Genomic DNA, 24,023 nt, shown 5'->3' on the forward strand with positions numbered 1-24,023 from the left:
TACAAAGAGCCACCACTAGCTCTCGCTCCAGATACAAGTATCTTATTGAACTAGAGACTTCTACTTCCGCTGTTGGCCATCTTGTGTAGCCTTAATAGTGGAGATAGAGAGATTCAAAGTAGAACCAGATACATGAGGAGCAGCACAAGAACTTGGGGGGGGGTTGAGCGGAGAGGCCCTTGCACTAGCCATACGGGAGAATGCTCCATCTACTTTGTTTCTCCTAGCAAACTCCGCAAAATCTCTTGCGAAGCGTACAAGGTACAGGCATGTTGGTCGGTAAGTAATGGAATATTATAGTTTGTTATAATATGACAAGGGGCTAGTCGCTTCTAGAAGGCCAGTAGAAGTATAAGGTTAGAGGGAGGGAGAGAGCAAGGCCTCCAGCTTTTCGAGAGTCTTATAGACTATTTGAGCAGTATTCAACACGGATCTGCAGGGTGTAGTAATTATACAGATACACAAGTACGAGAAACTTGTATGTACTCCCCAGTGCTCACGATTTGCAAGATACACTTTAGAGACAGGTCATTTTTTACACTCCATCGACGTCAGTGCCGCTTAGCATCAAGAGCATAGACCATAGACTGTTCAGTAGAGCGTCTCAAGTGTGGCAGGGGCTACGTCCTCGTCCACCAAGCCTGTCGTTTGGCTGTGATGTTATGCTGTGACCGTATGAGCTGGCCACCCCCTCTACACGTACGTAGGCACATCTGTCCGGGCACACCGCAGCAGCAGGGCCCAACATCTGTCTCGACAAAAGCGCGCATGCTGCCGGGTTCTGAGCTACACTAGCCACCCATGGCTTCAAAAGCAAGGCACGCCAAAGCACAGCGTTGATGGAGGCGAAGTTAGATCCTGACCCCTGCAGGAGACTTGTCAAAAACATTCTCTAGGTCGAAACAAAGGCGAGGTGGATAGAGGCTTTCCAGAAAGAAGTATAGCGTATAATATGAGCCGGTCCAGAGCACATGGCAGTGGCGTGCAAATCATGGCTAGAGAATACTGCGTGTGCCTGGGGCTCAATCGAGAGCGTTTAAGTCGTAGTACATGGCACACCGTCCTAAACCACCAGTGGAGAGATCTTGTATGTGCATGTCTCGGCTCCACGCAAGCAAATCGATTACGCTCATGTGTGTACATGCATGTAAGTCATGTAAGTCGGCTGAGTCTTAGATGCTGCACCTTCTCACATACACAATGCTTCAGGGGATTGGATAAAGCAGACTCACTTGGACGGCGGTGAGAGTCGACTTTGGTCCTCGCTCCACCTGTACCGATGTTTCATCTCAGACTATGCATAAAATTGTCCTGATCAAAAACGGCCGGCGGTATCTATTGCCGATATTACACTCCCAGCTTGTGTCCGATCTAGACGGGGCATAGATTACATGGCCATCGTACATCGCGGTTGTTGACGGAGCTCGTCATTCTTTATCTTCGCCTTAATTAAATTAAGCGGTTGCTGAATCGTTTTATTTCGGAATGCCCGACAATAATCTGCTGCTTTAGCGAATCCCGAAATTCTTCAACTTGGTCAAAGCTGGAGGGAAACAACTGCGCTTTGACCTCATCAGCCCAGGGTGACTGGAGTATTGCCACTTTGCCAAACACCCACGATGTTTCTTGATACTTGCTGTCGCACTCCAGCATACCAAAAAGGAGGTATAGCTACTCCTTTCGTGGAGAATGAAAATTAAAATACGGGATTTTTTTCTATTATTTTTGTTCTCTTTGCCACCATCCCCGCTGACTCGTCGAAGGCGGGCAGCGGCCCTTTGCAGTACAACAAGAATCCCGTCAATGTTCCTGCATTTAGCCGATGTAGAACGCCAGAACGATTAGCGATTGGACGATACGAGCAAGGTGTGCAAAGTGTGCAAGGCGTGTATCCAAGGAACAGATACATGTTGGTTAGCAAACAGAAGTTTGTACTCGTAAGGCTGCAAATTGCAGGAAGAGCGGTGGATGAAGCTGGGTCTCTTCCATGTTCTAGCTGGTGAGACTACCGTGTTTAAACGGAGAAGGGTTCTCGAACATCTACAGTGTTCTACGGCAAGGATCCAAAGCTGTTGCCTGTATATTACTTCATAGCTGAAGATTTGAAGGATTTTTCTAAGCAGGGGTATAATAGATACCACTAGCAGTAGTAATTCACGGTATGTCCAGTGTACATGTACAGTATTTGGTGCTTGAGTCAGCTAGACACAAGTGTTGCAGGCGCCGAACAGCCTCGCTGACAAGCTTCACTCTTTACGTGACACTTACACACGCACGAGTCGGTTTCATCTGCTGGCAGCTTATTTTTATTTCTTCCCCTTCGTGGTCAACTTGAGAAAATTAAACAAAAGCAAAACAGAATAAAAAAGCAAGTACCAGTGCAACGGCACACCATCTTGTGATTTGACAGAGTATACACATATGTGTCGGTGGGTGATGGAGGGCGGTCGTGGCACCTTGGGAGGAGCAAATGGCTGCATGCCCGTTATGCATGTGTGCTGCTCCTAGCCCAATAGATCTCGAGCGTTACCTTTCTTGTAAATTGGGGCTCGGGATGAAGCAGAGCCAATCAAGCGAGAAGCAAACGAGGCGGTGACTGAGTCTGCATGCATATAGAGCGGTGGAATCCAAGACCTTACGCATGTCTTGCGTAGAGAAAGCTCTTGTTTACACATGCTGCCTGCTAACATGAAATCAATTACCACCATACCACTTACATGGGGAAGCCAATTTTTATGGTTTAATTGTAATCCAAGCTCAGCCTCATTTCTGTAAGTTTTAATAGGTAATAACTGAATGTTTCAATTTTTCATTCAGCTTTGCTTAGAGGAATAGACTTGCACATAATGAATAAAGTTGGAGAGCATTTATTCGCCGTAACACTCACCGAAACGACTACATCGGAGAGATGGGATGCGGTAGCACCATGCGGGTCCCTTGCAGCCCGTAAAATGATAGGGGAGCCAACATGTGACATGAACAACATGGAGAGCAAAGTGTTACTATTACCAACAAATACGGAGTATTAGAATTAATATGGATATTACTACATAGCATATTACAGACATGGGCCAGGTTTTGTAAGTCTCGATTCACAGGCGTAAATCAGCGCCGAGCTTTAAAACCAACTCGTATAAACAAATCCTCCCTCGCTCCGCGTAACAGCGGCTCGGCAAATGGCGGTAACAGAAATGAAAAGAACCTCTAGAAACATCTACGGGAGAAGCTCTTACAGATTAACTTATGGGGCCAACGGGAATCTGAGATAACAGCTCTTTAGCCCCCGTTTTCTGCGGGGAACCTGTCAGGTTCGACAGCATTGGCGACTGCGGAAGGGGCGCAAGAGTGTGATGTCGGCAGCCATCGGGATTAGCCAACAGCTCCAACGTCATATTACAGGCTATGGAGTTGTCCACAACGGGGGCAGTTCCTATTAGTTGTTGTGCTGAAGCAGAGGCGGCGAGGAGCAGGGGCTTCGGAAGCGTAGAGGACCATGATGTGCTGCAGCTTTCCTCGTCGACTGAATCGCGAGTTATGCACCTTCACCGCATTCATTTTATTTCGTAAACATTTCATTCATAATAATCAGCCTGCAGGCTTTTATTCCATTAGCCGGCGGTCTGTGGGCGTTGCTACATGGCCCTGGCTTCTGTTCACGGGGCTACCGAGTCACGCCAAAGAACGCTTTGACGTTACCACTTCGATTCTCAGCTTCAAACAAATGCGGTGAACACTGAATTGACGCTGAGAAGAATTGGAAGGGCGTTTTGGCCAGGGAAGAATTACTATTCTTGAGTCATGGACTGTTGCCTAACAACAAACCGATGATGGCTAATCTCCCGCATGAAACACGACTCATGGATGTTCGAGAGGTGAGCTCCGACAACTATAGCAGGTATATTTATAACCTATAGAAGAATACCCATAGTAATAGGCTGAGAAGTTGGTAATTGGTAGCATACAGTAGGTCTAACGAGAGAAGATTGATTGCAGAGGGACTACGTACTATGAGATGGAATCTATAAGCAAGGATCGTAGAAACTCATCTATTATGTGATAATTTGAATTATCAGTAACCTTGTATCGGCTTTCTCTTTGTTTCTTCTCTTTGTTTCTTCTCTTTGTTTCTTAGCCCATACGAATTGTTTGTGATTCATTAGCATCCGTGTTGAGGCTAAAGTGCTTCCTTTTTGCATCCTGATCTGCTCAGGATGAAACTTCTATAATAGAGACGAACGGTAACAAACGAAGGGTGAGTTATCAGCCCAGCAAGAGAGATGCAAAAATAGGAGACTATACAAGATCCTCTTCCAAATAGGCTACTACAATGCTCTATTCAGGGTAGACAGTCATCGTTGGTGTGGGCACGAAGCAGTCATCTGGTATAAACTAATGGTGGCCAGTAATTATAAAGAGATAGAAATGACAACATGGGTCTCTATGAATGTACCATCATCATTACTTAACTGTTAACAAGGTAGTGAATAGTATTGCTGTCAGCTGTTGACCTTTGCTCTGCATGTGTGTCAAAACGGATAAGCTAATGCACCTAAAGATGAAAACGTGTTGGTTGACAGCCTTCGGTTTAATCAGTGCATTTTTAGGATCTCCACTTGGGCACCAAATCAAATACCAATCCTGCTCCTTCTCGCGGTTCTCAATTTTATTAATTACCAGCGGTTTTCCTCCATCTGGTCACCAGAATGCCTCCGCGGACAGCGTTGGCGCAACGAGGCCAGGATCGCGGCTCAGATGACAACTCTGGCCAGTCCCAAGATGCCGAAAACGTCTTTTTATTCTGGCCCAACATTATCGGTAAAATTAACTGGTCCTCGTATTATTCATAGACACCGCTAACAATCTATTGCCTAGGATACATCCGAATCATCTTGGCCATTTTCTCTCTATACTATATGCCTCTTCATCCACGCACCTGTTCTGTTCTCTACGCCATATCATGCCTTCTCGATGCCCTCGATGGATATGCTGCTCGTATATTTAACCAGGGGACGCAATTTGGCGCAGTCTTGGACATGGTCACCGACCGCTGCACTACATCATGTCTGCTGGTCTTCTTAGCAACGGCTATCCCTCGCTGGGCCATCGTTTTCCAAGGTCTGATTGCTCTGGACTTTGCAAGCCATTATATGCACATGTACGCATCGTTAGTAGTTGGCGGTGCTGGTTCAAGCCACAAGAATATCGATAAATCTCAGGGTTGGTTGATGAAGGTGTATTACTCTAACAAGGTATATAGCAAGCCGATGCCTCTGTGATATTAGTTGTCAGCTCTGTACATCTAACCTTTCTTTTCAGGTTGTTCTGTTTTCTCTTTGCGCGTTCAACGAACTCTTCTTCATTGCTTGCTATCTCTTGTCTTTCTCAGCTCCCGTCATTCCTCTATATCTAAACGCAGATATCGATGGACACGGCCCCTTGCACCCAGAAGTTGAGGTCGACACCTCTCTCTTAGCCAAGATATTCCCTGATCCGTTCAGTTCTGCAGCCCTTGAGCTGGCACGTGCCAACAAGATTGAGAAATACTGGCCAAATATCATAGCGATGGGATGCTTCCCCTTCATGGCACTCAAGCAGGTGATTAATGTTATCCAATTGGTTCAAGCTAGCCAACGGTTGGCGGGGGTAGATGTGCAGCGAAGACAAGGCATGAAGCGAAGATGATTTCTCAATATTAGCAATGTTTATTCATATGTGATAAGGAGCTCTTCCAAAAATCCCATATAGCTACCTAATATTGTGCATTATTCAATTATATCGTTAATACTCCTGAGAAACATAATCACCTGTCTCTGCGCCTATAGTCTCTGTCTCTGCCCCTGTCTCCTCTGTCTCCTCTGTCCCCTCTGCCTCCTCTGTCTCCTCCATCCCTGTCTCTCCTGTCATTTCGATACCCGTCCCTTGGTTTAAACTTTCTATCGCGATCATTGTCTCTGTTTCCTCGACGAGGACTCCTGCTCCTGTTTCGAGATTGATATCCATTGTCTCGTGGCCGGTTCCTATCGTCATTTCTTCGATCATACCTGTCGTGACCCCCTCGGCCCTGCCGTTCCTGTCTCTCCGGCCTGTCTGGTCTGTCCGGTCTGTCCGGTCTGTCCGGTCTGTCCGGTCTGTCATCGTCTCTTCGAGGTTTAGGCCTCTGATCATGCCGACCTTTCATCTCTTCCTTGCTATACACCATGTTGTAATCCTTCCCGGAATTCTTTTCATCTTCCTCGCGATACTGTCTTCGCTTTTCGAGCTCTTGTACACCACCCCAACCACCTCGAGCCCTTGCTCTGCGTTTAGTGTTGGTGTCTTGTCTCCATACATCGCTAAGCTTGCTGACACTTTGTGAAAAGTCAACATGGATTCGTCGGTCATCAATGAGGACGTCTTGCATTTTTGAATATGCCGCTTCGCACGATACTTTGTCTTCGTATTCGATAAAGGCGTACTGTAAACTGTCGCCCGTCTTTTGATCCCGAATCACCTCACAGCTCAGAATCTTGCCGAACCGGCCAAAGATGAGCTCCAGGTCTTCATCTTGAGTAACAGGATTCAGTTTGCAGACGAATAAGACGTTTTCTGGCGGCGCCACCTCAGCAAAGGGAAGATCGCCCATAAGCTCAAGTGTCAATGCCTGCGCCCTAGCATCTCTCTCCCGCCTTCTCTTCTCCAGCTCTTCCTCATCTACGTCGTCGTTCTCGTGTAGTTCTTGTTCATTGGCGATTCGCACCGTCCTCAGCTGCTCATCTGATGGTGGAGGGCTCGAGCTGGGCTCTCTGAGGCCTGGAGGGTCAGGATAGGGGTCATCCAGGATAACAGTGTGTTTGATTCGAATATCGACAAACGGATATCCCTTATCGTCCACCATGGCCTCGTTGATCTTTTCCAGTGAATCAAACCCCTCCACAACCTTGCCAAAAATGGCAGCCTTGCTATCGAGAAAATCTGTCTCTTCGCCCAGGGTAATGATGAACTGTGATGCCGCCACCCGCGTGTCCGGGTCTGAAGCTAGCGGTACTGTTGCCATGCTCACGGTGCCTCGCTCCAGGTGCTTCAGCTTGGGGTGAAAGGGAGCTGTAAAAGTGCGTTTTGACGGATCGCCCGACAAGTGACCCCATATTGAACAGCCGCCATCTGATTGCTTGGCGAGAGGGCCGAGAGGATCGCCGGTCTGGAAGGAGAAGTTCTTTTGGACGGAGTGGATGGGAGAGAAGTTGTAGTATTTGACCTTGCAAAGCTTCAGGAAGCTATTCAGACCAGTTAGCAGCTGGCTTGGCGATTTAGTTTCAAGAATGTAACAGGTTCTCAGCACTTACTTTTCGCACAGCTTTGGCGAATGGTCGACCAGCAGATCAATGACGATGTCGCCAACGGTGGTCTCCAGTAAAACTGACATGGCGGCGAATCTCTAGGGGTATCAAAGAAAAAAGTGATTCGGTTGTAGCCGCGTATCTCTGACGCGAGGTTGCGATTCAATCCAGATGAATGACAATTTTAGTGGAGAAGCACTAGGATCGGCTTGTGATTTGATTACATAATGATTTGCGCCATGACGAGAAGTAGAAGCAGCGTATTAGACAACAGAAGACAAGATTTAATAATAAGAGAAATTACCCAAATAGGTACTACTATTTCAGATAATTATAGAGAAAAATTAACTTGATGATACATCTCAATTGATGCGCAGTTAATCGGTGATGCCGGCCATTGTCACATCGTGATATGTAGCATTACGCCAAAGAGGCAGCCAGAAATGCATCAACGCTTCTACTCCCCAGAAAACAGTTCGGACAACTCGGTACGTTTAATTCAGGCCCTCAATCCCTAGTATCTTCAAGTATCTATGCCAGGGCACGACCAAACGCATAATAAACTTGATACCGTTATGCCGCTCGCTTATTCCCAAAAGAGCAGGCCTGCTGTTTCAGCCAGCCAGTAACAGTTGAGATATCCATGCAGCCATCTTCGTCTCAAGTGGCAATCAAATTATCAGGTTTCCCCGAGGATTTATGCATACAAATTTGATTCATCACTTTTCTTCGAAACGGTAAGCCTTGTTTTAACTCAATATTGTCAATTGTGGCTGTCTCTCTGCAGCCTTTTGTTGCCCGCTTGCTTCTTCGCTCTCAAAGCTACCTATATAATATCGCAACCAGTAAAGTAAACAATAGATAGTAAAAAAAGAAACATCAGTTGCTACAAGGAATATATATGCAATAGCAGGCTCGCTTCCAAAGTCCCTTTTATCGATGAACCCCCCTTTCCCAAAACACGTCCTGTAAACCCCACCGATGCACAAGCAGACAAATGGAAAAAAATAGAATATAGAAAAATAAACACTAAAAAAAAATCCGCAGGATTGCACAAAATGTGGTATGTACACAAGACATGCTTTATGTACATAAAAAGTAAAAATTTAACGCACGCCGCACGCAATGCGATGCCATCAGAAAAAAAAGGAATAGCCTATTGCGTCAGGCAACGGGAAGACCATTGGGACCACAGCATACCCAGTTTAGGTAGGTGGGTGAGAAATAAAAAATTGATGATGAAAGAGCAAGATAAAAAAAAAAGGAACGTCTCCAGTTTTGCGTTCTTTTTTGTATCCCCCTATCAGTAATAGAAAAGAGTAAAAAAAAAACTCCGTGTCATCGAATAGTGTCAGCTCTCCACTGTGAGCCGTTGGTATCTTTTGTTGTTTCCCCTCCGTACAAAAAGAAAAAAAGTGGTGTGTCCCGTATAAAAAGATGGTCCCAGTGGTATAGAGGCTAGTTGGCTAGCCATGATAGGATTAGAATTAAGAATGCTGCAATCAAGAAAAAGAGTGACTGAATCGCAGACCCAAAAGCTTGGCTTGGTGATCAAAATAGCTGATCGTCGTCGGCGGGTCCAATGGGTTTTGGTTCAATTCCCCACAAATGGCTGCGTAATTCGCCTTTTGTTTGAACAATTGTTTGCTTTCCACTCAGTCCCGGCTAGGGGAGCTTCGCCTCCGCCGCCCTGATCGGAGTTCCTTCTCGGTCTCCATCAGTCTGGCTTGAGCCCACATGCGTGTCGTCATGTCACTTCGGACGGCGTCGCAGTTGAGCAGCTCAGTCAAAGCCCGTTTGATGCTCTCGTTGACGTCAAAGAGACGCTGCTCCTCGGCGGAGATCTGGTAGATGGTGTCTTCATCGACAATGGTGTCGAGTTGATCTTCCCAGCCATTGTATCGTCCGTGTGCCCTTGAAGAGCGGCGTTGGCCAGAGCGGGAATGTCGTCGTCCGGTGGCAGATGCGTAGATGGAAGAACGGACGGGAGAGGTGCTGGGAGAAGAGATGGTAGAAAGTGTGCCGGTCGATGCAGTGCGCGGGCGGATCTGATCGAGGCTGCTGCAGAGTTGCTCGTGTTGCTCTTGCAAAAGCAGATACTTTTGCAGAGTATAAGCGTAGTTGTGGTAGCAGGTTTCGGAGTCCATCGTGACTATGATTTGTTGTGTGAAGATGGTGGATTGGAGTTGTTTCCTTATTGTTTTGGTCGTCGTCGTTGCTCTTGTACTTCCTTCAGCGGCTGCAGCGATATGATCGAGGTATTGCTCTTGTTCCTAGCAATGACGAAACCATCGGACACATAAAATGTTCAACTCGCAGCAGCAGGTGATCAAGAAAGTAAGATTGCAAGAGGAAGCGAGTCGAAAATAGAATCGATAGAATTAACCAGCGGTGCTTCGTCGATATGATCGAGGTCACAAGGGTTCGATGCCGGCGATGATGGAAATAGCAGCAATACCGTGGCAATGACCAGGTAATAGATGGTTTTGTGTGCCTGTTGAATCGAGGTTCAAGGGCTCGGCGGTGGCAGCGGTAGTTGTGTGTTATGTGTGTAAGTACCCTGTCGTATGGGGCTGGCAAGGGTTGAGGACGGATATTAAAGGTGCACGAAGCAGCTTCTATTTATTCTAGGGCAACAAGGAGATTGCTCTTCTCGCCCAAGCGTAACGTTCCGCCGTGGGTATGCTAGTAGCAATGGTGGTACTGCTTCGCTGTAGTGGCAGTACTCTCACGAGTATGTGATTGTGTGATTGTGTGTGTGGATTGGTAGATGCTATTGAGCCGGGATTGCAGAAACCAGGCAAGGGTGGTGGTGGTTTATAACAATAGCACGAGGGTGATGGAAGACTGACGTCGAGATGTCAAGGTCAGGTCAAACTGCGGATGGTTGGCGTGATGAGGAGTGTATAAGTGGGCGATTGAAGCAGCATCCGATGCAGAGGCGGGTTTGGAGCTGCTTCCAGGAGAAGGTGGATCGGCCGGCGGTAGTGCAGTATTAGAATAGTGGGAACAGCCTTTTTTTCCCTGCCGCAACACTAGCAGAAGTGATGTGCGCAAGACTTGGTTAATGAGGGTGTGGAGAAAGAAATAAGGCACGGAGTATCGATAAAATGAAGCGGGAGTAGTAGTAACATGGGATGGATGCAAAGGGTCGTAATATACTGCCTCAGTAACACGTCAATGGGGGCCTTTTGTCTTCCCACGGTGTCAGTAATCGCAGACAAAATTAACTTTCTGTTCCTATTTTGACGCCAAGCTACTGCAAACTGCAGGATAGCAATAAATAGAGCGGTAGCGGTACAACTGGCAGCAAAGCTTAGAAGACGCAGGCGGGAGGAGCTTGCAATCGCCCGGCAACATGAACATGGGGCCCCGGACAACCAATGAGAGCCACTGCCAGAGCTTCGTGAAAGGCGAAGCTGAAAGAAGGGGGTTGCTTTTTTGATTTCTGGTCTAGATCCTTCTTGGGCTGGTCTGGCCTCTAGTTTGATTCGCCCGCGGCCTGAACAATCTACTGTATCATTTGGGCGCCAAAGGGAGGCGAGGATGAGAATGAGGAGGGGGATGCAAGACGGAGCTTCTTGTTGCCTCCTGTGCCTTGTCGGAGAATCTCTTGTCGCTTTGTCTTGTTCTCTGTATCTTAGTCTATAAGCCAAACATTAAGGTTCTGGATGTCGGGGAGGCAAACCAGCCCAAACACGGTCCAGTCTGTCCAATGGCGCGCATGCGGGTGGCGAGTATGGTAGGCTCAGCACCAGACACGCTGCAGCAGATGGGTCTTTTGTTGGCAAAACTTGGCTTTCTGGATACGAGCCCACTCTGGTGGTTCTTAGCCAGCACAAGCTCTCTTTGGGCCCTGCCTTGCCGCATTTGCGGCGGGCGAGTTGAACGATGGCGCTGCTGCACGTTGCAATGGTGCTTGGGTGCTTTTCCCAGGGCTGGCCGGTCCGGTGGACCTTAGAGGAGAGCCCGTTTCGAAGACAAGGAGGGGGGGAGCCAGGGTCCGTTTTTTTGATTAACCTTGGGCTTTCTTACGCTTTGCGTGCTTTTTGCTGCGTTGGTTTTTCTGCGCACAGTGGATAGACTGACTTGATTGCTCGCTTCAAGGGAAGGGGGGAAGGCAATTAGCAAGTCGATATAATCTCAAAAGCGCTCAATCGTCACGCATCCAGAGGCGAGAATGGGTGAAGCCGGCACAAGAGGCAGAAGCCCGGCTGAATCAATATCGACACCGGCGGGTCACGAGGCCTCACCTTTGAATCCCAATTGCTACTATATAACACTGTAGTGCATATGCCATGCAACTGTCGTCGCTGAAGATGGCGTTGGTGTGGCAAGTATCAAGCAAACAGTGCCCAGCCCGAGTCGCGGTGTGCGGCATGGAGTGCATGGAGCGCATGGAGCGAGCTAATTGACTTTTGCCTGCGTGGGACAAAGACAGGGCGTCCGAAGCAAAGAGAGCAAACAGAGCAAACAGAGTTCATCATCAGCACTTGGGCTCAGGCCAATTCTGCAATTTGCGCCATAGATAACGAAGCGCCCTGTCCCGTTTCCTGGCCCCCCCCCTCCCGTTGAGATTTCAAGATAACACAGCCAATGAGGCCGGGACGAAGAGATAACGACAGCCGTAGACAGTAAAATTGACTGGCCGCTAGCACTCCGTGATATTTGACGTATCTCCCAAGTGAGAGCGTATCTGTGTCTATACATTAGTACCGGGCAGGCAGATGAGCACTAATACTGCTTGGTGGCTGAGATTGAAGCCCGTCCCCCTTTGCTCCCGCTTCATAGTACTACTCATCTCGAGCCTAGAGATCGATCAGCAATCAGTACAACCGGCGCTGAGACACCTTCTATTTTTGCCTCGTGATCCGCACCCGGACTGAGTGATCGGCAGCGGTTCCAGAATACAGCATTCTCAAGAGGAGGAAAAATGGACTGTATCAATTGGCCCCCTGAGTATCATTTCCACAAGACAGAGCCGATCACTGGGTATAGGCCCAAATAGCGGCAAGATTGGCGCCAAAAGTCCACGGCATGCGGGTTGCTTCCGGAGCCGTGTCAGTTTGCTTCCAGTTGTCTAGAACATTGGGCATCGAGCACCACCAAGCACAGCGTAAGGCCTTACTATACATGTCAGTTTTAGACCTGCGCGTCTTCTTGGAGAAATATCAACGCCGAAGATGCTCTCCGGCTTTGCAGTGTCGCATGCAGCCTGTGTAAGTCTAGCGAGAAATCCTACCTCAGCCCACCTCGAGAGCTTCAAAAATATGCCCAAGGCTAAAATGTCTATGCCGTCTTGTGCATCCGTACGTGCGGTATGCTACGCGTATTCTATGCATCGCACCTCACGGGACCACCGGATAGTGCTGCACATATGTAACGATAGTCTCCGACGACAACCTTTGCATTCTCACGACTCGGCAGCGTTGCACTGACTCCAATAATTCCCCTCCTCCTTCGTCAGCTCAGCCCGTCAGGCCAGGCAGCACAGAGCTCCAAAGTACCAAGAGGAACTCTCGACTGCTAGGGTACGGCCGAAAAGCTTATCACATCCGACACTGGCTTCTCGTTACAGAGCTGCGGCGTTGGCCGCCCCCAACAAGCTCTTACTCAGAAGCTGATTGCTCTAATAATGCTTAGCGGTCACGTTTATCTGAGACTCTGTGGCACTCGCCGATCAGCGATGATCTCTCACCAACGTGGGCTCGCTAAAAGCTTCAGAAAAATTTTCACTGAAAAAAGACCCCAACGTTGACCGTTTTTCTTTTCTTTTATCCCTGCCGCTGCGGAGACTTTGTCACATTCTTTGCTGTGAACAGGATAGAAAGCAAGACAGGTCAAATTGCTCATGTGGTGGAGCTTTTGGAGTCATGCAGGATACTGCAGGATGCTGCACCTACACGGAGCTTTCTGTAACTCTACTAACTATCGTCGACTTCCGAACCAGGGTATGAGTCTGGAGGCTGGAAACTCTGCCCATTGACTACTCCAACCGATGCCTCCCCGCTCAAAGCTGTGCTCTCTCCACCAGGAATGTACTGCTGCAGGAAGACCTAATGAAATAGCGGCGCAGTGCGTACAGCTTCCATCGCCTACCTGGACCGCGATCTCGAGCAACCGGTGTAGGCCGCGTTTGTTCCCATTTGCCAGCCGCCTTCGTTAGTCTCTTTTTTCCCCGCAGGTGCGACTCCCGCTTCGATGTCCGTATATGTGCAGAGTACGGAGGAGTGCATACTCGTACAAGCAACAAGATCCAATGGTTCCGGTGAGAACACACCACTGTCGGGCCACAGCCCGTCTTCAGCCTCTGAAACCGTAAGACGCATAGCTGCTTACTTAGGACTTATACCGTACAAGCACTGTAAGCCAGGATGAAATCGAAAACCCTGTCACCTCATGCCGATTGTGTCTGTTGTCTTACTTCCCCGGACTTTTGGGTCCTATCCATGACTTCATCTCGTCTTGGCTAGAGCAGTTGGTCGACGAAATACCTCCGGCCAACAGGGTGTACACACAGATGCCAAAGGCCCTACTGCTGTTCCATCCCCTGTGCTTCACACGCATGTACATGGGTAAAACTGTCTTCTGGTTTACATGACGTCAACAATCGGTGAGGATTGCATTCGATATTGAGTAATCAGCTGCCTTTATTTACTTTGTATATGTGAGTTTGGTGATGATTTCGATAGCTTCCAGTTGTGTCTTCCGATGATAGCCTGATGAAATGCATTGGTACCAAGGGCTCAAGAAAGCCAATTGTCGTGTGGCTTGACCCCCAAGGCGCCACCAGAATATTCTTGTCCCTGTTGCCACGCGTGTTGCCTGGCGCCATCACCGGCGTGTCCTAGGCGAACCGATCTGCTGGAGCTACCCTGAAGGTTAAAACCATTGACGTTCTATCGTTTCATGTTTTCATCAGCGGTTTGCCGAAGGGTTCAAAAGGTCCGCCGCGAGGGTTTGCATCTTCAGCCTCTTTTTATCATGATGTAAATTGCGGATTCATCTTTCTCTGCGTCGCAGTCAACTTACATCACCGTAGCGCCATTCGCATGAGACATCTTTGCGTGTAGTTCATGTTGGCGAGATCAACCAAACTAATGACAAAATGTGAATTGATCTAATTGGGTCAGAGCTTAAACACCTTGCAAATTCTAATAGCAACCTGGTCATTATAGAAGGGGCCTTCCTGTTGGTCACGCGATGGTATCCCAAATGAGACATCTTCCACCTTAAGCTTTTCCTCCTCACACTTTTCTAAAAACACTTGGAACGTCTGCAGGTTTCGCTGGGTCGCTGCAATAATGACCTCAACATGAGGATATAGTTCAAAGAGCTCCAATAGGGTGCCGACAAGGTCGGGGATGATGCTCGAGTCGTACGTAATGTCAGCTCCGAGGACAACATCCAAGGGACGACCGCCGTTCCACCGCTCTTCCTCGGTTCCCACGAGTGCATATCCCCACTTGAGATCCATGGGTGTTATAGCACTTGAGCCTTCAAGTTGATTCAGAAAGAAGTTCTCGGGGAGGTTGTTGATGACATCGTCTGACCCATCTGATGCTATGATGTGTGTGGCCTTCAAGTACTTGGCACATAAAATAGAAAGATATCCGGTACCCGTTCCGAGCTCCAAGATACGTTTCCCGGAAACAATGCTGGGATCCTGACACAAGAGCTGTCCCATATGAAGTGCCGCTTCCCAGGTCCTCAGTCCAGTAGTCCCAGCAGCAGAGATGAGAGAGCGATTCTCAAATAAGGTAATGTGAGCCTCGTGATCCGGCAAGGATGCGAGATGGTAGACGACATGGCACTTTTGCTGCACGGCATCGGCCTCATCCGGGGCTGGTGTGGATAGTAAGACAGAGAGGGAGGACATGAGACCGTCGGAGACTCCCTGCTCTTCACGTCAGAGACAGACTTATAGAGTGTCTGACCGACATATCACGGCCGGGGGTCGGGCAACTTACATGCTCATCCCAGTCTTCTATGCTTGTCTCAATGCGAGAGACGAGCTCTTTGAGCACTCTCACCTGATATCTGAGTGGGGGAGGACCAGCAGAAAGTGCATCATCAGCAAATAGTCTCTGATAAATGGCATCTTGAACGTCGGAGCGTCTGAGGTGCTGAGGTTCAGGATACGTCAAGGTCTGCTCAAGCTGGAGATATTGATAGCAGAAGCGATCGACTTGACTCTGCGATGAGGCCTCCATGGTTAAATATATACATGAATGAATATTATACACGCCTTATGAAAACATCTGATCAATTGAGAAGAAGACCCCCAGTACTTTGGAGTTCTTCATCACATTTTGCGAAAGGCTTGCTCTGTAAATCCTCAGTCCATGGCGATGCTACGATGATCGAAATGAGTGGAGCACGCAGTTGAGTGAGTATCCATAATCGCATGCCAGGGATTGATTGGCCAAGCGAGCGGGGATCTGGTAAGCTACAAAAATAGCAGCCAAGCCATCTGCCGAGCTTTACCCATACACGTGACAGCACAAGTAATTTTTTCGCGTGGTGGGTGGTGCTGCTTACATAACGCGCACACATGCACGCAACCAGTGCATCTTAGGGTTGGGACCCAGACTAAGCGACACGAGTTGGTGCTCGGAATTTTCCCTGCCCCGGTTTTAGTTTTGCGGCGAGCCCTTTCTCCCACGACGAACCACGACGCCAAACCGCCGAGTCTCTCCTTCGTCACTTTTCTCAACGAGACAAGCACACAGCAACCATGGCGGATAACGACGCTCCCGTTACCCTGCGAACTCGCAAGTTCATCCGCAACCCCCTGCTTGGCCGCAAGCAGATGGTGGTGTGAGTGATAACCCTCTCGTCGTGCCGTCGCCGCCAGATTCGAATCGCCCGCCATTGAATCCCTATCCATGAGACATCCATCGATCTTCGAAACTATTCATTTGGTGCGGAAAACCAAGACGGCTGCCATTTCTCGTCTACGGACATTTGATTTGCTGCCTCGCACAATCTTTCTTGCAGAATTGAGCTGCGAGTTTCGATTGGATTGGATTGGATAGCGGACGATTTGGGACGAACAGAGCGATAAAGAATCATGAATGGCGGCCGACAAACTCAACCACAACTCCAACCAAGAAAATTTGACTGACCTGTGCTTTTCTTTCAATGAATAGTGACATCCTCCACCCCGGCCGTGCCAACATCTCCAAGACTGAGCTCAGCGAGAAGCTCGGCAGCCTGTACAAGGCCCAGAAGGAGCAGGTCCAGGTCTTCGGTCTGCGCACCCACTTCGGTGGCGGCAAGACCACCGGCTTTGCCCTCATCTACGACTCCCCCGAGGCTCTGAAGAAGTTCGAGCCCAAGTACCGCCTGATCCGTGTCGGACTCGCCACCAAGCCCGAGCGTGCCAGCAGACAACAGCGTACGTCCAATATCTGGCTTTCTTTTCACCGTGTGCTATTTTGTGGTTGGCTAACTTGACATTTCAATACAGGCAAGCAGCGCAAGAACCGACAGAAGACCCTGCGCGGAACCGCAAAGGTCAAGGGTGCCAAGGCGAAGAAGGAGAAATAAACGCACAACCTTCAAATGGTTGCTTGCTGGTGCTGGAGGGGAGGTGCGGGCGTGGCGCTGTGGTACTGGGCATGATTGCGCACCTTCGAGTGCTGCAGACTTTTTTCTCGGCATTAAAAAAAAATATGTTTTTGTCGATGAACCTCTAGAAACGGCTTTTGTTGGGAGGGAGTGGTTGGCTCGGCCCCTTTCCCATGGTGTGTACCTTCGATACACTAGCATGAAATCAACGGTGTTTTCGGGTTTACGGTCTAAATCTGTGTCCTATTATTTTGTGGCCTTCAGACACATGTTGCACGCGCCCATGTGCTGGATGAGATGATTTTGTTATGATGACCGGACTCTCCAAAATCGGTGATGATCAGTGGGCAATTCAAATGAACAAAAAAAATATTGTTATGGATGACGCTCCCGACTATCCTCGTAGCATGTGGCTGTTTTCCCATCTATTATGGTCTCAATGATTTGATATTCACGCTGTCTAAACAACTATTGTAATACGAAAACACTCAATGCATGCTAACTATAGATTCAATCTTCACCCAAACTACACAAAAACGCCAGAGAATCATCCAATGTCACTTTACGTACAGATCTGTCAGTTAATTACCAGTAGCTCCATGGAAGCGCAGAGATCTAAAGGACCAAGTCACAAACACAAAGGAAACAGCAGCCATGCCAGCAAAGATGAAGTACACCCAGCCGTGCCCACCCAGCCAGGTGTTCAGAGCCTTGTTAACGATGGGGAAGAATTGAGCCACCAAGAAGGTCGCAACGTAGTTGGCTCCGAGACACCAGCTCTGAGTTGCGCCCACAGCCTCCTGGCCAACGAGCTCTGATGCCAGAATGAAAGGCACAGGACCCAGACCCACGGCGAAAAAGCCAACGAAAACGACCACGGCAAAAGCCGACAGGATCTTGAAGCCAAACACGATGGAGAGGGCCAGAACAAGGGCACTGCTGCCTTGACCAACGATGGATGCTATCAGGCATGTCTTTCTTCCCAGTCGATCTGGCAGGGGGGAGCATGCAATGGTTGTTACCAAGTTGACCAGCGAGACCAAGATACTCAGGAGAGCAGACGAAATGGGAAGAAGGTCGGCAAGGAGGGAGACGGAGTACATGATGACGGAGTTGATTCCGCAGAACTGCTGCACGAACATGATGCCAACCAGAGCAATGATGACAGGCCGAGTATTGGGATCCTTGGCAACTTGCAGGAAACCGAGGTGGACGGGCTCGTTCTTGGCGGAGATGGCATTAGGAGGGGGAACCTCGTCTGCACTCTGAGCGAGAAGACCTTCTTCTTCTCCGGAGGCAGACCCATCGCGGCCCCAGACTTCGCTCTCTTCTCTGATGTCGACCGTCACGCCGCGGATCCTCTGGAGAGTCTTCTTTGCGCCGGCAATGTCGTCGTGCGCAGCGAGCCAAGCGGGACTCTCAGGGACGATCAACAATCCAACACCCTGCGCAGCGGCGATGAAAGCTCCAATGCCCAGGTTCCATCTCCACGCACTCCCGTAGCTCAGGAAGAAGCCCAGCGTCTGTGTAATGAGAATACCGACGTTGATGGAGATTTGCGTCATGAAGCCAAAGAAGCCTCTTCGGTCGGGCGGGCAGACCTCGCTAATGTACAAAGGCACAATGACTGTCGACGCGCCAGCTCCAATACCGGCCAAGAACCGACCAGATGCCATGACGAAGACGCTGCCGGCGATGGTCTCGACACTTGATCCGACGATGAAGAGAAGCGCCGTCACGCGCATGGCGAGGAGGCGGCCGCGGCGAGAGGAGAATGGACCGGCAGCCAGGGCGCCGATGAGTCCTCCGATGGTGAAGACAGAGGAGACGGTGGCGAAAGCAGCCTCGTCCATGGGGATACAGTCGTCGACGGCATCTTCGTGGACGGAGGTGACGAAGCTCCTCACGAGCATTCGAACTGCGGTCGAGATGGACTTTCGGTGGCAGGTAATGACATCTTGGGGAGCGTTGAGTTCGGCCTGTGTAGTAGAAAATTGATTTTACATTAGTATATGGCTTATTGATAGATAGCCGGATGCACAGCAGATCGCTTGAAGCTATGTGTTGTTTGAAACATTGAGAAGCAAGCGGTGAATGCGATGTGTTGGGATGAGCGCTAAGAGGAGCTACGAACCAAGTGGAAGCCAAACTGGAGCGACCCAAGAGTCGAAATCGCGATGAGGATGATGAGATACGGGGTAACTCCCTGGGCCGCCATCTTTGCGAGTTGAGCTGGATAGTAGTAGCTCTTTGATAGCTACTGATAGCTCAAGCTGCGACGAGATGAAGCGATGATGGAGGTTGATGCAGCTGGGCCACTCTATGGGTAATGATCAGCTGCTCTGCTATCAGCTATCAGCTTAGGCCCTATCAGGCGCTGTGCCGTAGTGGTGGGGAGCGCGGGAGGATGCCGCCTTCGGTAATTCCAGGGTCTTGAGCCACAATTTCCCCAGCCTCTCTGGTATAGCAGCTTTCGGTCTATTACTGCTGGTATGTTGGCTCTCTATGTCTATATTGAAGGGTATCGATATATTGACATCATGCGAAAAATATTTTTTATTCACGGGTATCATAACAGTGTCTGATTAATTTTTTTTCTCCTTTGTCATGGCCATGTTGTGATTAACTTTTGTGCAACGTAATATTCCAAGGTGAGCATCGTGATCATGCATGCACTACCCTAAAATGGGCCGAATAATCAAGCATGTGATGATGATTATTGTCATGAGCAGAGAGTATTTATGTTGATTAAGGTGATGCAATATAATCAGTGCCATGTTACTGGTAATTGATATCATAATGGCAGTTGGATGAAAAATTTGTTCTACTATAATTCTGTCTCTCCAGGTAGTTATCATTCTATGAGTATCACATGTCAGCTGAGATACAAACGAATGAGATACAAATGGATGCAAATTTTTTTCACAAAACGCCAATTTGTTTGATCGAATCTATATATCTCGTTGATAGTTCGTAATCATCCATCTCAATAAATATGTGACCAATTTTTACTTAAACCACCTTAATCATTTCATGGTATATGCTCAACTTTTACCCATTCAAGCACCTACACGCAAAAGAGAAAAGAAAAAAATTACCAGTTATTATCATCATCACAAACCTAAAAAGTCAAGAAGAATCTGCTCACCCAAATTCTTCAGCACCTTGCGTCCCCGAATGCTGTCCTCCTCGATTCGCGCCACAATGCCCGGCTCCGTGATGCCGTCATCGATCCATTCGTTCACAGCCGGGTGGTCAAACAGCCGATTGAGATACTCCCCCGCAGCACCGTCCAGCTCGATGCCAAACGTCTTGCACCGAGACGCAATGGGCGCGTAAAAGGCATCCACTGCGGTGAACTCCTTACCAGCGAGCCACGGGCCGCCAAACTTGTTGATGCCCTCCTTGAAGAGCTCAGTGAGACGGTCAATATCTCGCTGGAGAGCCTCACTTCGGGGGCCCAACTCAATTCGCAGCGCAACGTTCATGGAGCAGTCAGTTCGGATCCCGCCAAAGCCAGAGTGCATCTCGGCGGCGGCACATCGAGCAAAGCCTCGGGCGAGCTTGTCGCTGGGCCACACAGCAGGGTAAGCCTCGGCAACGTACTCGACAATGGCGAGCGAGTCGAAGATGGCGGCCTCGCCGTCGATCAGGCAGGGCACCTTGGCGGAGGGCGAGAATTTGATGAACTCGTTGCGTTGGCTGGCCAGGTCGGATCCAAAGAAGACCAGCTTCTCCTCAAAGGGGATATTGAGCGCCTTGAGGATGACCCATGGCCTCATCGACCATGATGAGTATCGCTTGTTGCCGATATAAAGGGTGTAAGTCATTTTCGATTGGCGGTCCGTGGTTGGCGTTTATATCTTTTCTCCTTCTCTTTATGAGGTCAAGAAGAAGAATGTTCAGTCCAATTGTGAAGAAGTAGTTATTTATGTAGACGAAACGACGAATGAGATAGCTCTGTTGAATCACTGGCAGCTCCGATTGAGAGTGTATCAAAAATAAAAAGCCCTTAAATTGACGAAACTAGTACAATTTTTCAAGCTACTTCCTTTCCCGGCAGCAAACACCGAACGAACTCATACGATGTATCGCGCCCTTAAGCAACATAAACCTTTTTTTCGGCCAACGGAACGATCCACCCTTGATAGAAAACGGCTCTGAGTCGTTTTCTTTCTTTCTTTCTTTCTTTCTTTCTTTCTTCTTTCTTATTCGTGATGGCTGGACGTCACATATTGAGACTTGGCAAATAGAGAGCGAGGTGAATATTATTAGTAAGCAATTTGTAGCCGAGGTGAGCTTGTGCTTTCATCGTTGAGAATTATGGAGCATCTATGAATTAGTGTCTATGGGAGGAAAGGCGGCAAAGGGTTTCAGCATAATATCTAGTAGCATTGATGTCAGCGGTACTCTGTATACAGATCTGACACGCGGGTTAGATCTCTTTTAATGTTCTTTTAAAGTTGTGGTAGCAGCCGCTTGATTATTCAACCGACATGCTAGCTGACACAGCTTCCTTTCTTCTCCCTCTCCGCGATTCGGACAGAGAGCAGGCCTCTATCTCTACAGCTTTGAGTCAGTTCGCTGCGGGTAGCCATACGAACCCGCTTTGCCCGCTTATGCCGCTCCATGGACTGGGTTTACATAATGAGATGCGCCTTACCCGTAACAAGGCGGTTGGCCGTAGCAGTCTATCTCCAGTAGTAGACGGACTTGGCCCTCCGCCAATCCCTCAAAATGCTCGCTACCCTCGCTTTCCCGGATTCCTAAACGGCAATTAAGCGGCAATTAATTGCGATGCTAGGCTGGCTTGGGTGTAGGGAGACGCCTTACCTGTGACCACCTGAACGTGGAGATCAAATTGCCTTTTGAGGGAAGTCTTGGTCATGTCGCTGGCCAATGGATGCTGTCCGTCTTCTGCTGTTGGAATGCCCGACTCTCTTTTGTGTGCTTTTTATTTCATGTTTACTAATTGGCATTTCTGTCGGTTTATTGTAATTTTCACCTTCTCCGGTTGGAAAAAATTGGACCCGTGGATCGTCAAGCAATCGGGCCCCCACAGACAGACCTTGAGCGTCGATGCATTCATTACTCAGTTATCGACGGGTGCGCCCGCATCTGGATATGAATAGTCCGATCCCAGATCCTGAACTTTGAGTTTCCCACATCTTGTCGGATACCCATGTGTGATTGCTGCTTTTCGACATCTTCTGTGCACATGTAATGGTTCTGTTCCATTCACAAAGGTGTCATGAGCGCTTCACTTAAGTCGGCTTATATGTAAGCGTCGCAATCCTCCTGATTTATCATCCTTCTCCAGGGTCGTAGTAGCGACATCGGCATTATTATCGAAAAAACTTGATGCGACGATCAAATTCGCATTATTAGGCTCCCATTATTAATTTCAAGAAGAAGAGCGCCTGTTCCTTAGAACTCTCCCCTGCCAGATAAACTGGTGACGGGCACCATGGCACTTACACCGCCAACAACTACAGACGTAGGGTTTATTGAAGCGTCTTCTACCGATGACGAAGTCGCCTTGGAGCAAAAGCTCAACATGACCGACGAAAAAGCTCATGAATTGCCTCTCGAAGCGCCAGCCGCCGCAGCTACTGGGTCCGTAGTAGGACCTCCTCCCGACGGCGGCCTCTGGGCATGGCTTCAGGTTGTCGCCGGACATCTCGTCGTCTTCAACGTCTGGGGCTACACGATCAGCTTCGGCATCTTCCAGCCTTACTACGTGGAAACTCTCAACCTAGGGCCCTCGGCCGTGTCTTGGATCGGAAGCATCCAAGCCTGTCTCATCTTTCTTGTCGGCACATTTTCCGGCCGTGCGTTTGACGCTGGATATCTCAGGCATGTCTTAGCCGTGGGACTGCTCATGCAGCTGGTTGGCATTTTCACAACGAGCGTGTCAACCAAATACTGGCAGCTGTTTCTTGCACAAGGATTGTGCCAGGGCATTGGCTGCGGGCTCACATTCGCCCCTACAGTTGCGCACGTGTCGACATATTTTTCCAAGAAGAAGACTCTGGCTCTGGCGGGCGCGGCTTGCGGTGGTGGAACTGGAGGTGTCATATTCCCCTTGATTGCGCAGCAGCTGATCTCCAAGGTTGGATTTGGATGGACGGTACGAGCGATGGGCCTGGTGGTTCTGGTGGCCAGTGTTATCATCCTTTCGCTGATGAGGCCGAGGCTTCCTCCACGCAAGTCTGGTGCTCTGGTTGACTGGTCAGCTTTCAAAGAGCCGACATATGTCCTGTTTGGAATCAGCATGTTTTTCACACTCTGGGCAACCTATTTTGCGTACGACTATGTGAGTTTCTTTCCTCGTCATACACCTACAAATCGTGTCCTTGAAATATTCTAACCGGCATCGCTATTTCTAGGCACGTTCGTACTCTATAGACCGGCTTCACGGATCTCAGTCACAGTCTTTCAACATGCTCATGATAATCAACGTGGTTGGCGTTCCAGGACGACTCGTACCCGCCTACCTGGCCGATCGATACTTTGGCGCCGTTAACGTCTTCATCCCCACGATTATTGGTACAGCCATCTGCATCTTTGCTTGGGCAGGTGTCGATTCCATCACTGGAGACTATGCCTGGGTCGCTTTCTTCGGCTACTTTGGCGCTGGTGTTCAAGCACTGTTCCCTGCAACAACTGCGAGTCTGTCCAAGGATCTGAGCAAGGCCGGCATACGAATCGGCATGATATTTACGATAATTAGCGTTGCGGCGCTTACTGGTCCGCCATTGGCAGGAAAGCTGATTGTCGTGGCGAATGGACGATATATCGGCTCGCAGATCTGGGGAGGTGTCTGCTTGCTTATTGGAGCCGCGTTCCTAACAGCGGCGAGGTGGACAAAAGAGCGAGAATTGAGGAATAAAGAGGAAGCTATTTCTTCTGCATAAAAGTCAGAAGACGGTTAAAAGATGAAGAAAATCATCAAAAGAGAGGAGAGAAGAAAAACACATAGCATTCTGTTGTTTGTTTAAAGTACATAGAGCGTTTCATGTTTCTGGGATGATGCTATCAGGCTATGAGCTCAAAAGACCCCGCTACGATACTGGGGCGAGAACCGTTTAATCATTAATGAATAGAGATACATGCATATTATGGCATCTTCTT

The 24,023-nt window shown here is 48.9% G+C and overlaps 9 protein-coding genes across 9 annotated transcripts; 3 read left to right on the forward strand and 6 right to left on the reverse strand.

Moving 5' to 3' along the window:
- Positions 1–598: 598 nt before the first annotated feature.
- On the reverse strand, positions 599–1,141 carry GGI43DRAFT_418133 (uncharacterized protein). Its single transcript, XM_083207503.1, has one exon. The coding sequence runs from the start codon at positions 887–889 to the stop codon at positions 605–607; it is 285 nt and encodes a 94-aa protein (XP_083055514.1). The 5' UTR covers positions 890–1,141; the 3' UTR covers positions 599–604.
- A 3,562-nt stretch (positions 1,142–4,703) lies between these two features.
- On the forward strand, positions 4,704–5,682 carry GGI43DRAFT_388564 (CDP-alcohol phosphatidyltransferase family protein; the record flags this gene model as incomplete). The annotated part of the gene is made up of 3 exons (XM_083204088.1): positions 4,704–4,815; positions 4,873–5,249; positions 5,317–5,682. 3 exons carry the CDS (start codon positions 4,704–4,706, stop codon positions 5,680–5,682), a joined length of 855 nt encoding a protein of 284 aa, XP_083055515.1.
- Positions 5,683–5,702: 20 nt separating this feature from the next.
- GGI43DRAFT_426268 (PPIL4 family peptidylprolyl isomerase) lies at positions 5,703–7,402 on the reverse strand (the record flags this gene model as incomplete). Its single annotated transcript, XM_083208620.1, has 4 exons — positions 5,703–5,749; positions 5,805–6,101; positions 6,172–7,253; positions 7,323–7,402. The coding sequence occupies 4 exons, from the start codon at positions 7,400–7,402 to the stop codon at positions 5,703–5,705; spliced, it is 1,506 nt and encodes a 501-aa protein (XP_083055516.1).
- Positions 7,403–8,971: 1,569 nt separating this feature from the next.
- GGI43DRAFT_388566 (uncharacterized protein) lies at positions 8,972–9,463 on the reverse strand (the record flags this gene model as incomplete). Its single annotated transcript, XM_083204089.1, has 1 exon — positions 8,972–9,463. One exon carries the CDS (start codon positions 9,461–9,463, stop codon positions 8,972–8,974), a length of 492 nt encoding a protein of 163 aa, XP_083055517.1.
- Positions 9,464–13,978: 4,515 nt separating this feature from the next.
- GGI43DRAFT_274465 (protein-lysine N-methyltransferase) lies at positions 13,979–15,660 on the reverse strand. Its single transcript, XM_083201133.1, has 3 exons — positions 15,287–15,660; positions 14,349–15,213; positions 13,979–14,215 (listed from the first exon to the last, which is right to left on the reverse strand). The coding sequence occupies exons 1-2, from the start codon at positions 15,527–15,529 to the stop codon at positions 14,446–14,448; spliced, it is 1,011 nt and encodes a 336-aa protein (XP_083055518.1). The 5' UTR covers positions 15,530–15,660; the 3' UTR covers positions 13,979–14,215; positions 14,349–14,445.
- A 258-nt stretch (positions 15,661–15,918) lies between these two features.
- On the forward strand, positions 15,919–16,974 carry GGI43DRAFT_418146 (40S ribosomal protein eS24). Its single transcript, XM_083207504.1, has 3 exons — positions 15,919–16,136; positions 16,469–16,716; positions 16,789–16,974. Exons 1-3 carry the CDS (start codon positions 16,054–16,056, stop codon positions 16,866–16,868), a joined length of 411 nt encoding a protein of 136 aa, XP_083055519.1. The 5' UTR covers positions 15,919–16,053; the 3' UTR covers positions 16,869–16,974.
- Positions 16,975–17,280: 306 nt separating this feature from the next.
- GGI43DRAFT_274437 (general substrate transporter) lies at positions 17,281–19,213 on the reverse strand. Its single transcript, XM_083201132.1, has 2 exons — positions 19,024–19,213; positions 17,281–18,868 (listed from the first exon to the last, which is right to left on the reverse strand). Exons 1-2 carry the CDS (start codon positions 19,105–19,107, stop codon positions 17,471–17,473), a joined length of 1,482 nt encoding a protein of 493 aa, XP_083055520.1. The 5' UTR covers positions 19,108–19,213; the 3' UTR covers positions 17,281–17,470.
- Positions 19,214–19,732: 519 nt separating this feature from the next.
- Positions 19,733–21,280, reverse strand: GGI43DRAFT_274753 (thioredoxin-like protein). The gene has a single exon (XM_083201136.1). The coding sequence runs from the start codon at positions 20,717–20,719 to the stop codon at positions 20,003–20,005; it is 717 nt and encodes a 238-aa protein (XP_083055521.1). The 5' UTR covers positions 20,720–21,280; the 3' UTR covers positions 19,733–20,002.
- Positions 21,281–21,857: 577 nt separating this feature from the next.
- GGI43DRAFT_274578 (major facilitator superfamily domain-containing protein) lies at positions 21,858–23,961 on the forward strand. The gene is made up of 3 exons (XM_083201135.1): positions 21,858–22,169; positions 22,302–23,205; positions 23,279–23,961. The coding sequence occupies exons 2-3, from the start codon at positions 22,357–22,359 to the stop codon at positions 23,804–23,806; spliced, it is 1,377 nt and encodes a 458-aa protein (XP_083055522.1). The 5' UTR covers positions 21,858–22,169; positions 22,302–22,356; the 3' UTR covers positions 23,807–23,961.
- The last annotated feature ends 62 nt before the right edge of the window (positions 23,962–24,023 follow it).

The sequence above is a fragment of the Trichoderma evansii genome (genome assembly GCF_050947405.1).
Source record: "Trichoderma evansii strain SZMC 28006 chromosome Unknown GGI43scaffold_34, whole genome shotgun sequence".
In the NCBI taxonomy this organism is placed as follows: Eukaryota; Fungi; Ascomycota; class Sordariomycetes; order Hypocreales; family Hypocreaceae; genus Trichoderma; species Trichoderma evansii.

What these genes read in the sequence shown, in the direction of transcription:
- GGI43DRAFT_274753 (XM_083201136.1), bottom strand. Translation starts at nt 20,719, where the DNA reads ATGACTTACACCCTTTATATCGGCAACAAGCGATACTCATCATGGTCG.
- GGI43DRAFT_274465 (XM_083201133.1), bottom strand. Translation starts at nt 15,529, where the DNA reads ATGGAGGCCTCATCGCAGAGTCAAGTCGATCGCTTCTGCTATCAATAT. An exon ending in TAGAAGACTGGGATGAGCAT is followed by an intron (nt 15,214 to 15,286) that starts GTAAGTTGCCCG and finishes CGTGAAGAGCAG; the next exon opens with GGAGTCTCCGACGGTCTCAT.
- GGI43DRAFT_418146 (XM_083207504.1), top strand. Translation starts at nt 16,054, where the DNA reads ATGGCGGATAACGACGCTCCCGTTACCCTGCGAACTCGCAAGTTCATC. An exon ending in GGCCGCAAGCAGATGGTGGT is followed by an intron (nt 16,137 to 16,468) that starts GTGAGTGATAAC and finishes TTCAATGAATAG; the next exon opens with TGACATCCTCCACCCCGGCC. An exon ending in GCGTGCCAGCAGACAACAGC is followed by an intron (nt 16,717 to 16,788) that starts GTACGTCCAATA and finishes ATTTCAATACAG; the next exon opens with GCAAGCAGCGCAAGAACCGA.
- GGI43DRAFT_274437 (XM_083201132.1), bottom strand. Translation starts at nt 19,107, where the DNA reads ATGGCGGCCCAGGGAGTTACCCCGTATCTCATCATCCTCATCGCGATT. An exon ending in TCCAGTTTGGCTTCCACTTG is followed by an intron (nt 18,869 to 19,023) that starts GTTCGTAGCTCC and finishes TCTACTACACAG; the next exon opens with GCCGAACTCAACGCTCCCCA.
- GGI43DRAFT_274578 (XM_083201135.1), top strand. Translation starts at nt 22,357, where the DNA reads ATGGCACTTACACCGCCAACAACTACAGACGTAGGGTTTATTGAAGCG. An exon ending in CCTATTTTGCGTACGACTAT is followed by an intron (nt 23,206 to 23,278) that starts GTGAGTTTCTTT and finishes CGCTATTTCTAG; the next exon opens with GCACGTTCGTACTCTATAGA.
- GGI43DRAFT_418133 (XM_083207503.1), bottom strand. Translation starts at nt 889, where the DNA reads ATGTTTTTGACAAGTCTCCTGCAGGGGTCAGGATCTAACTTCGCCTCC.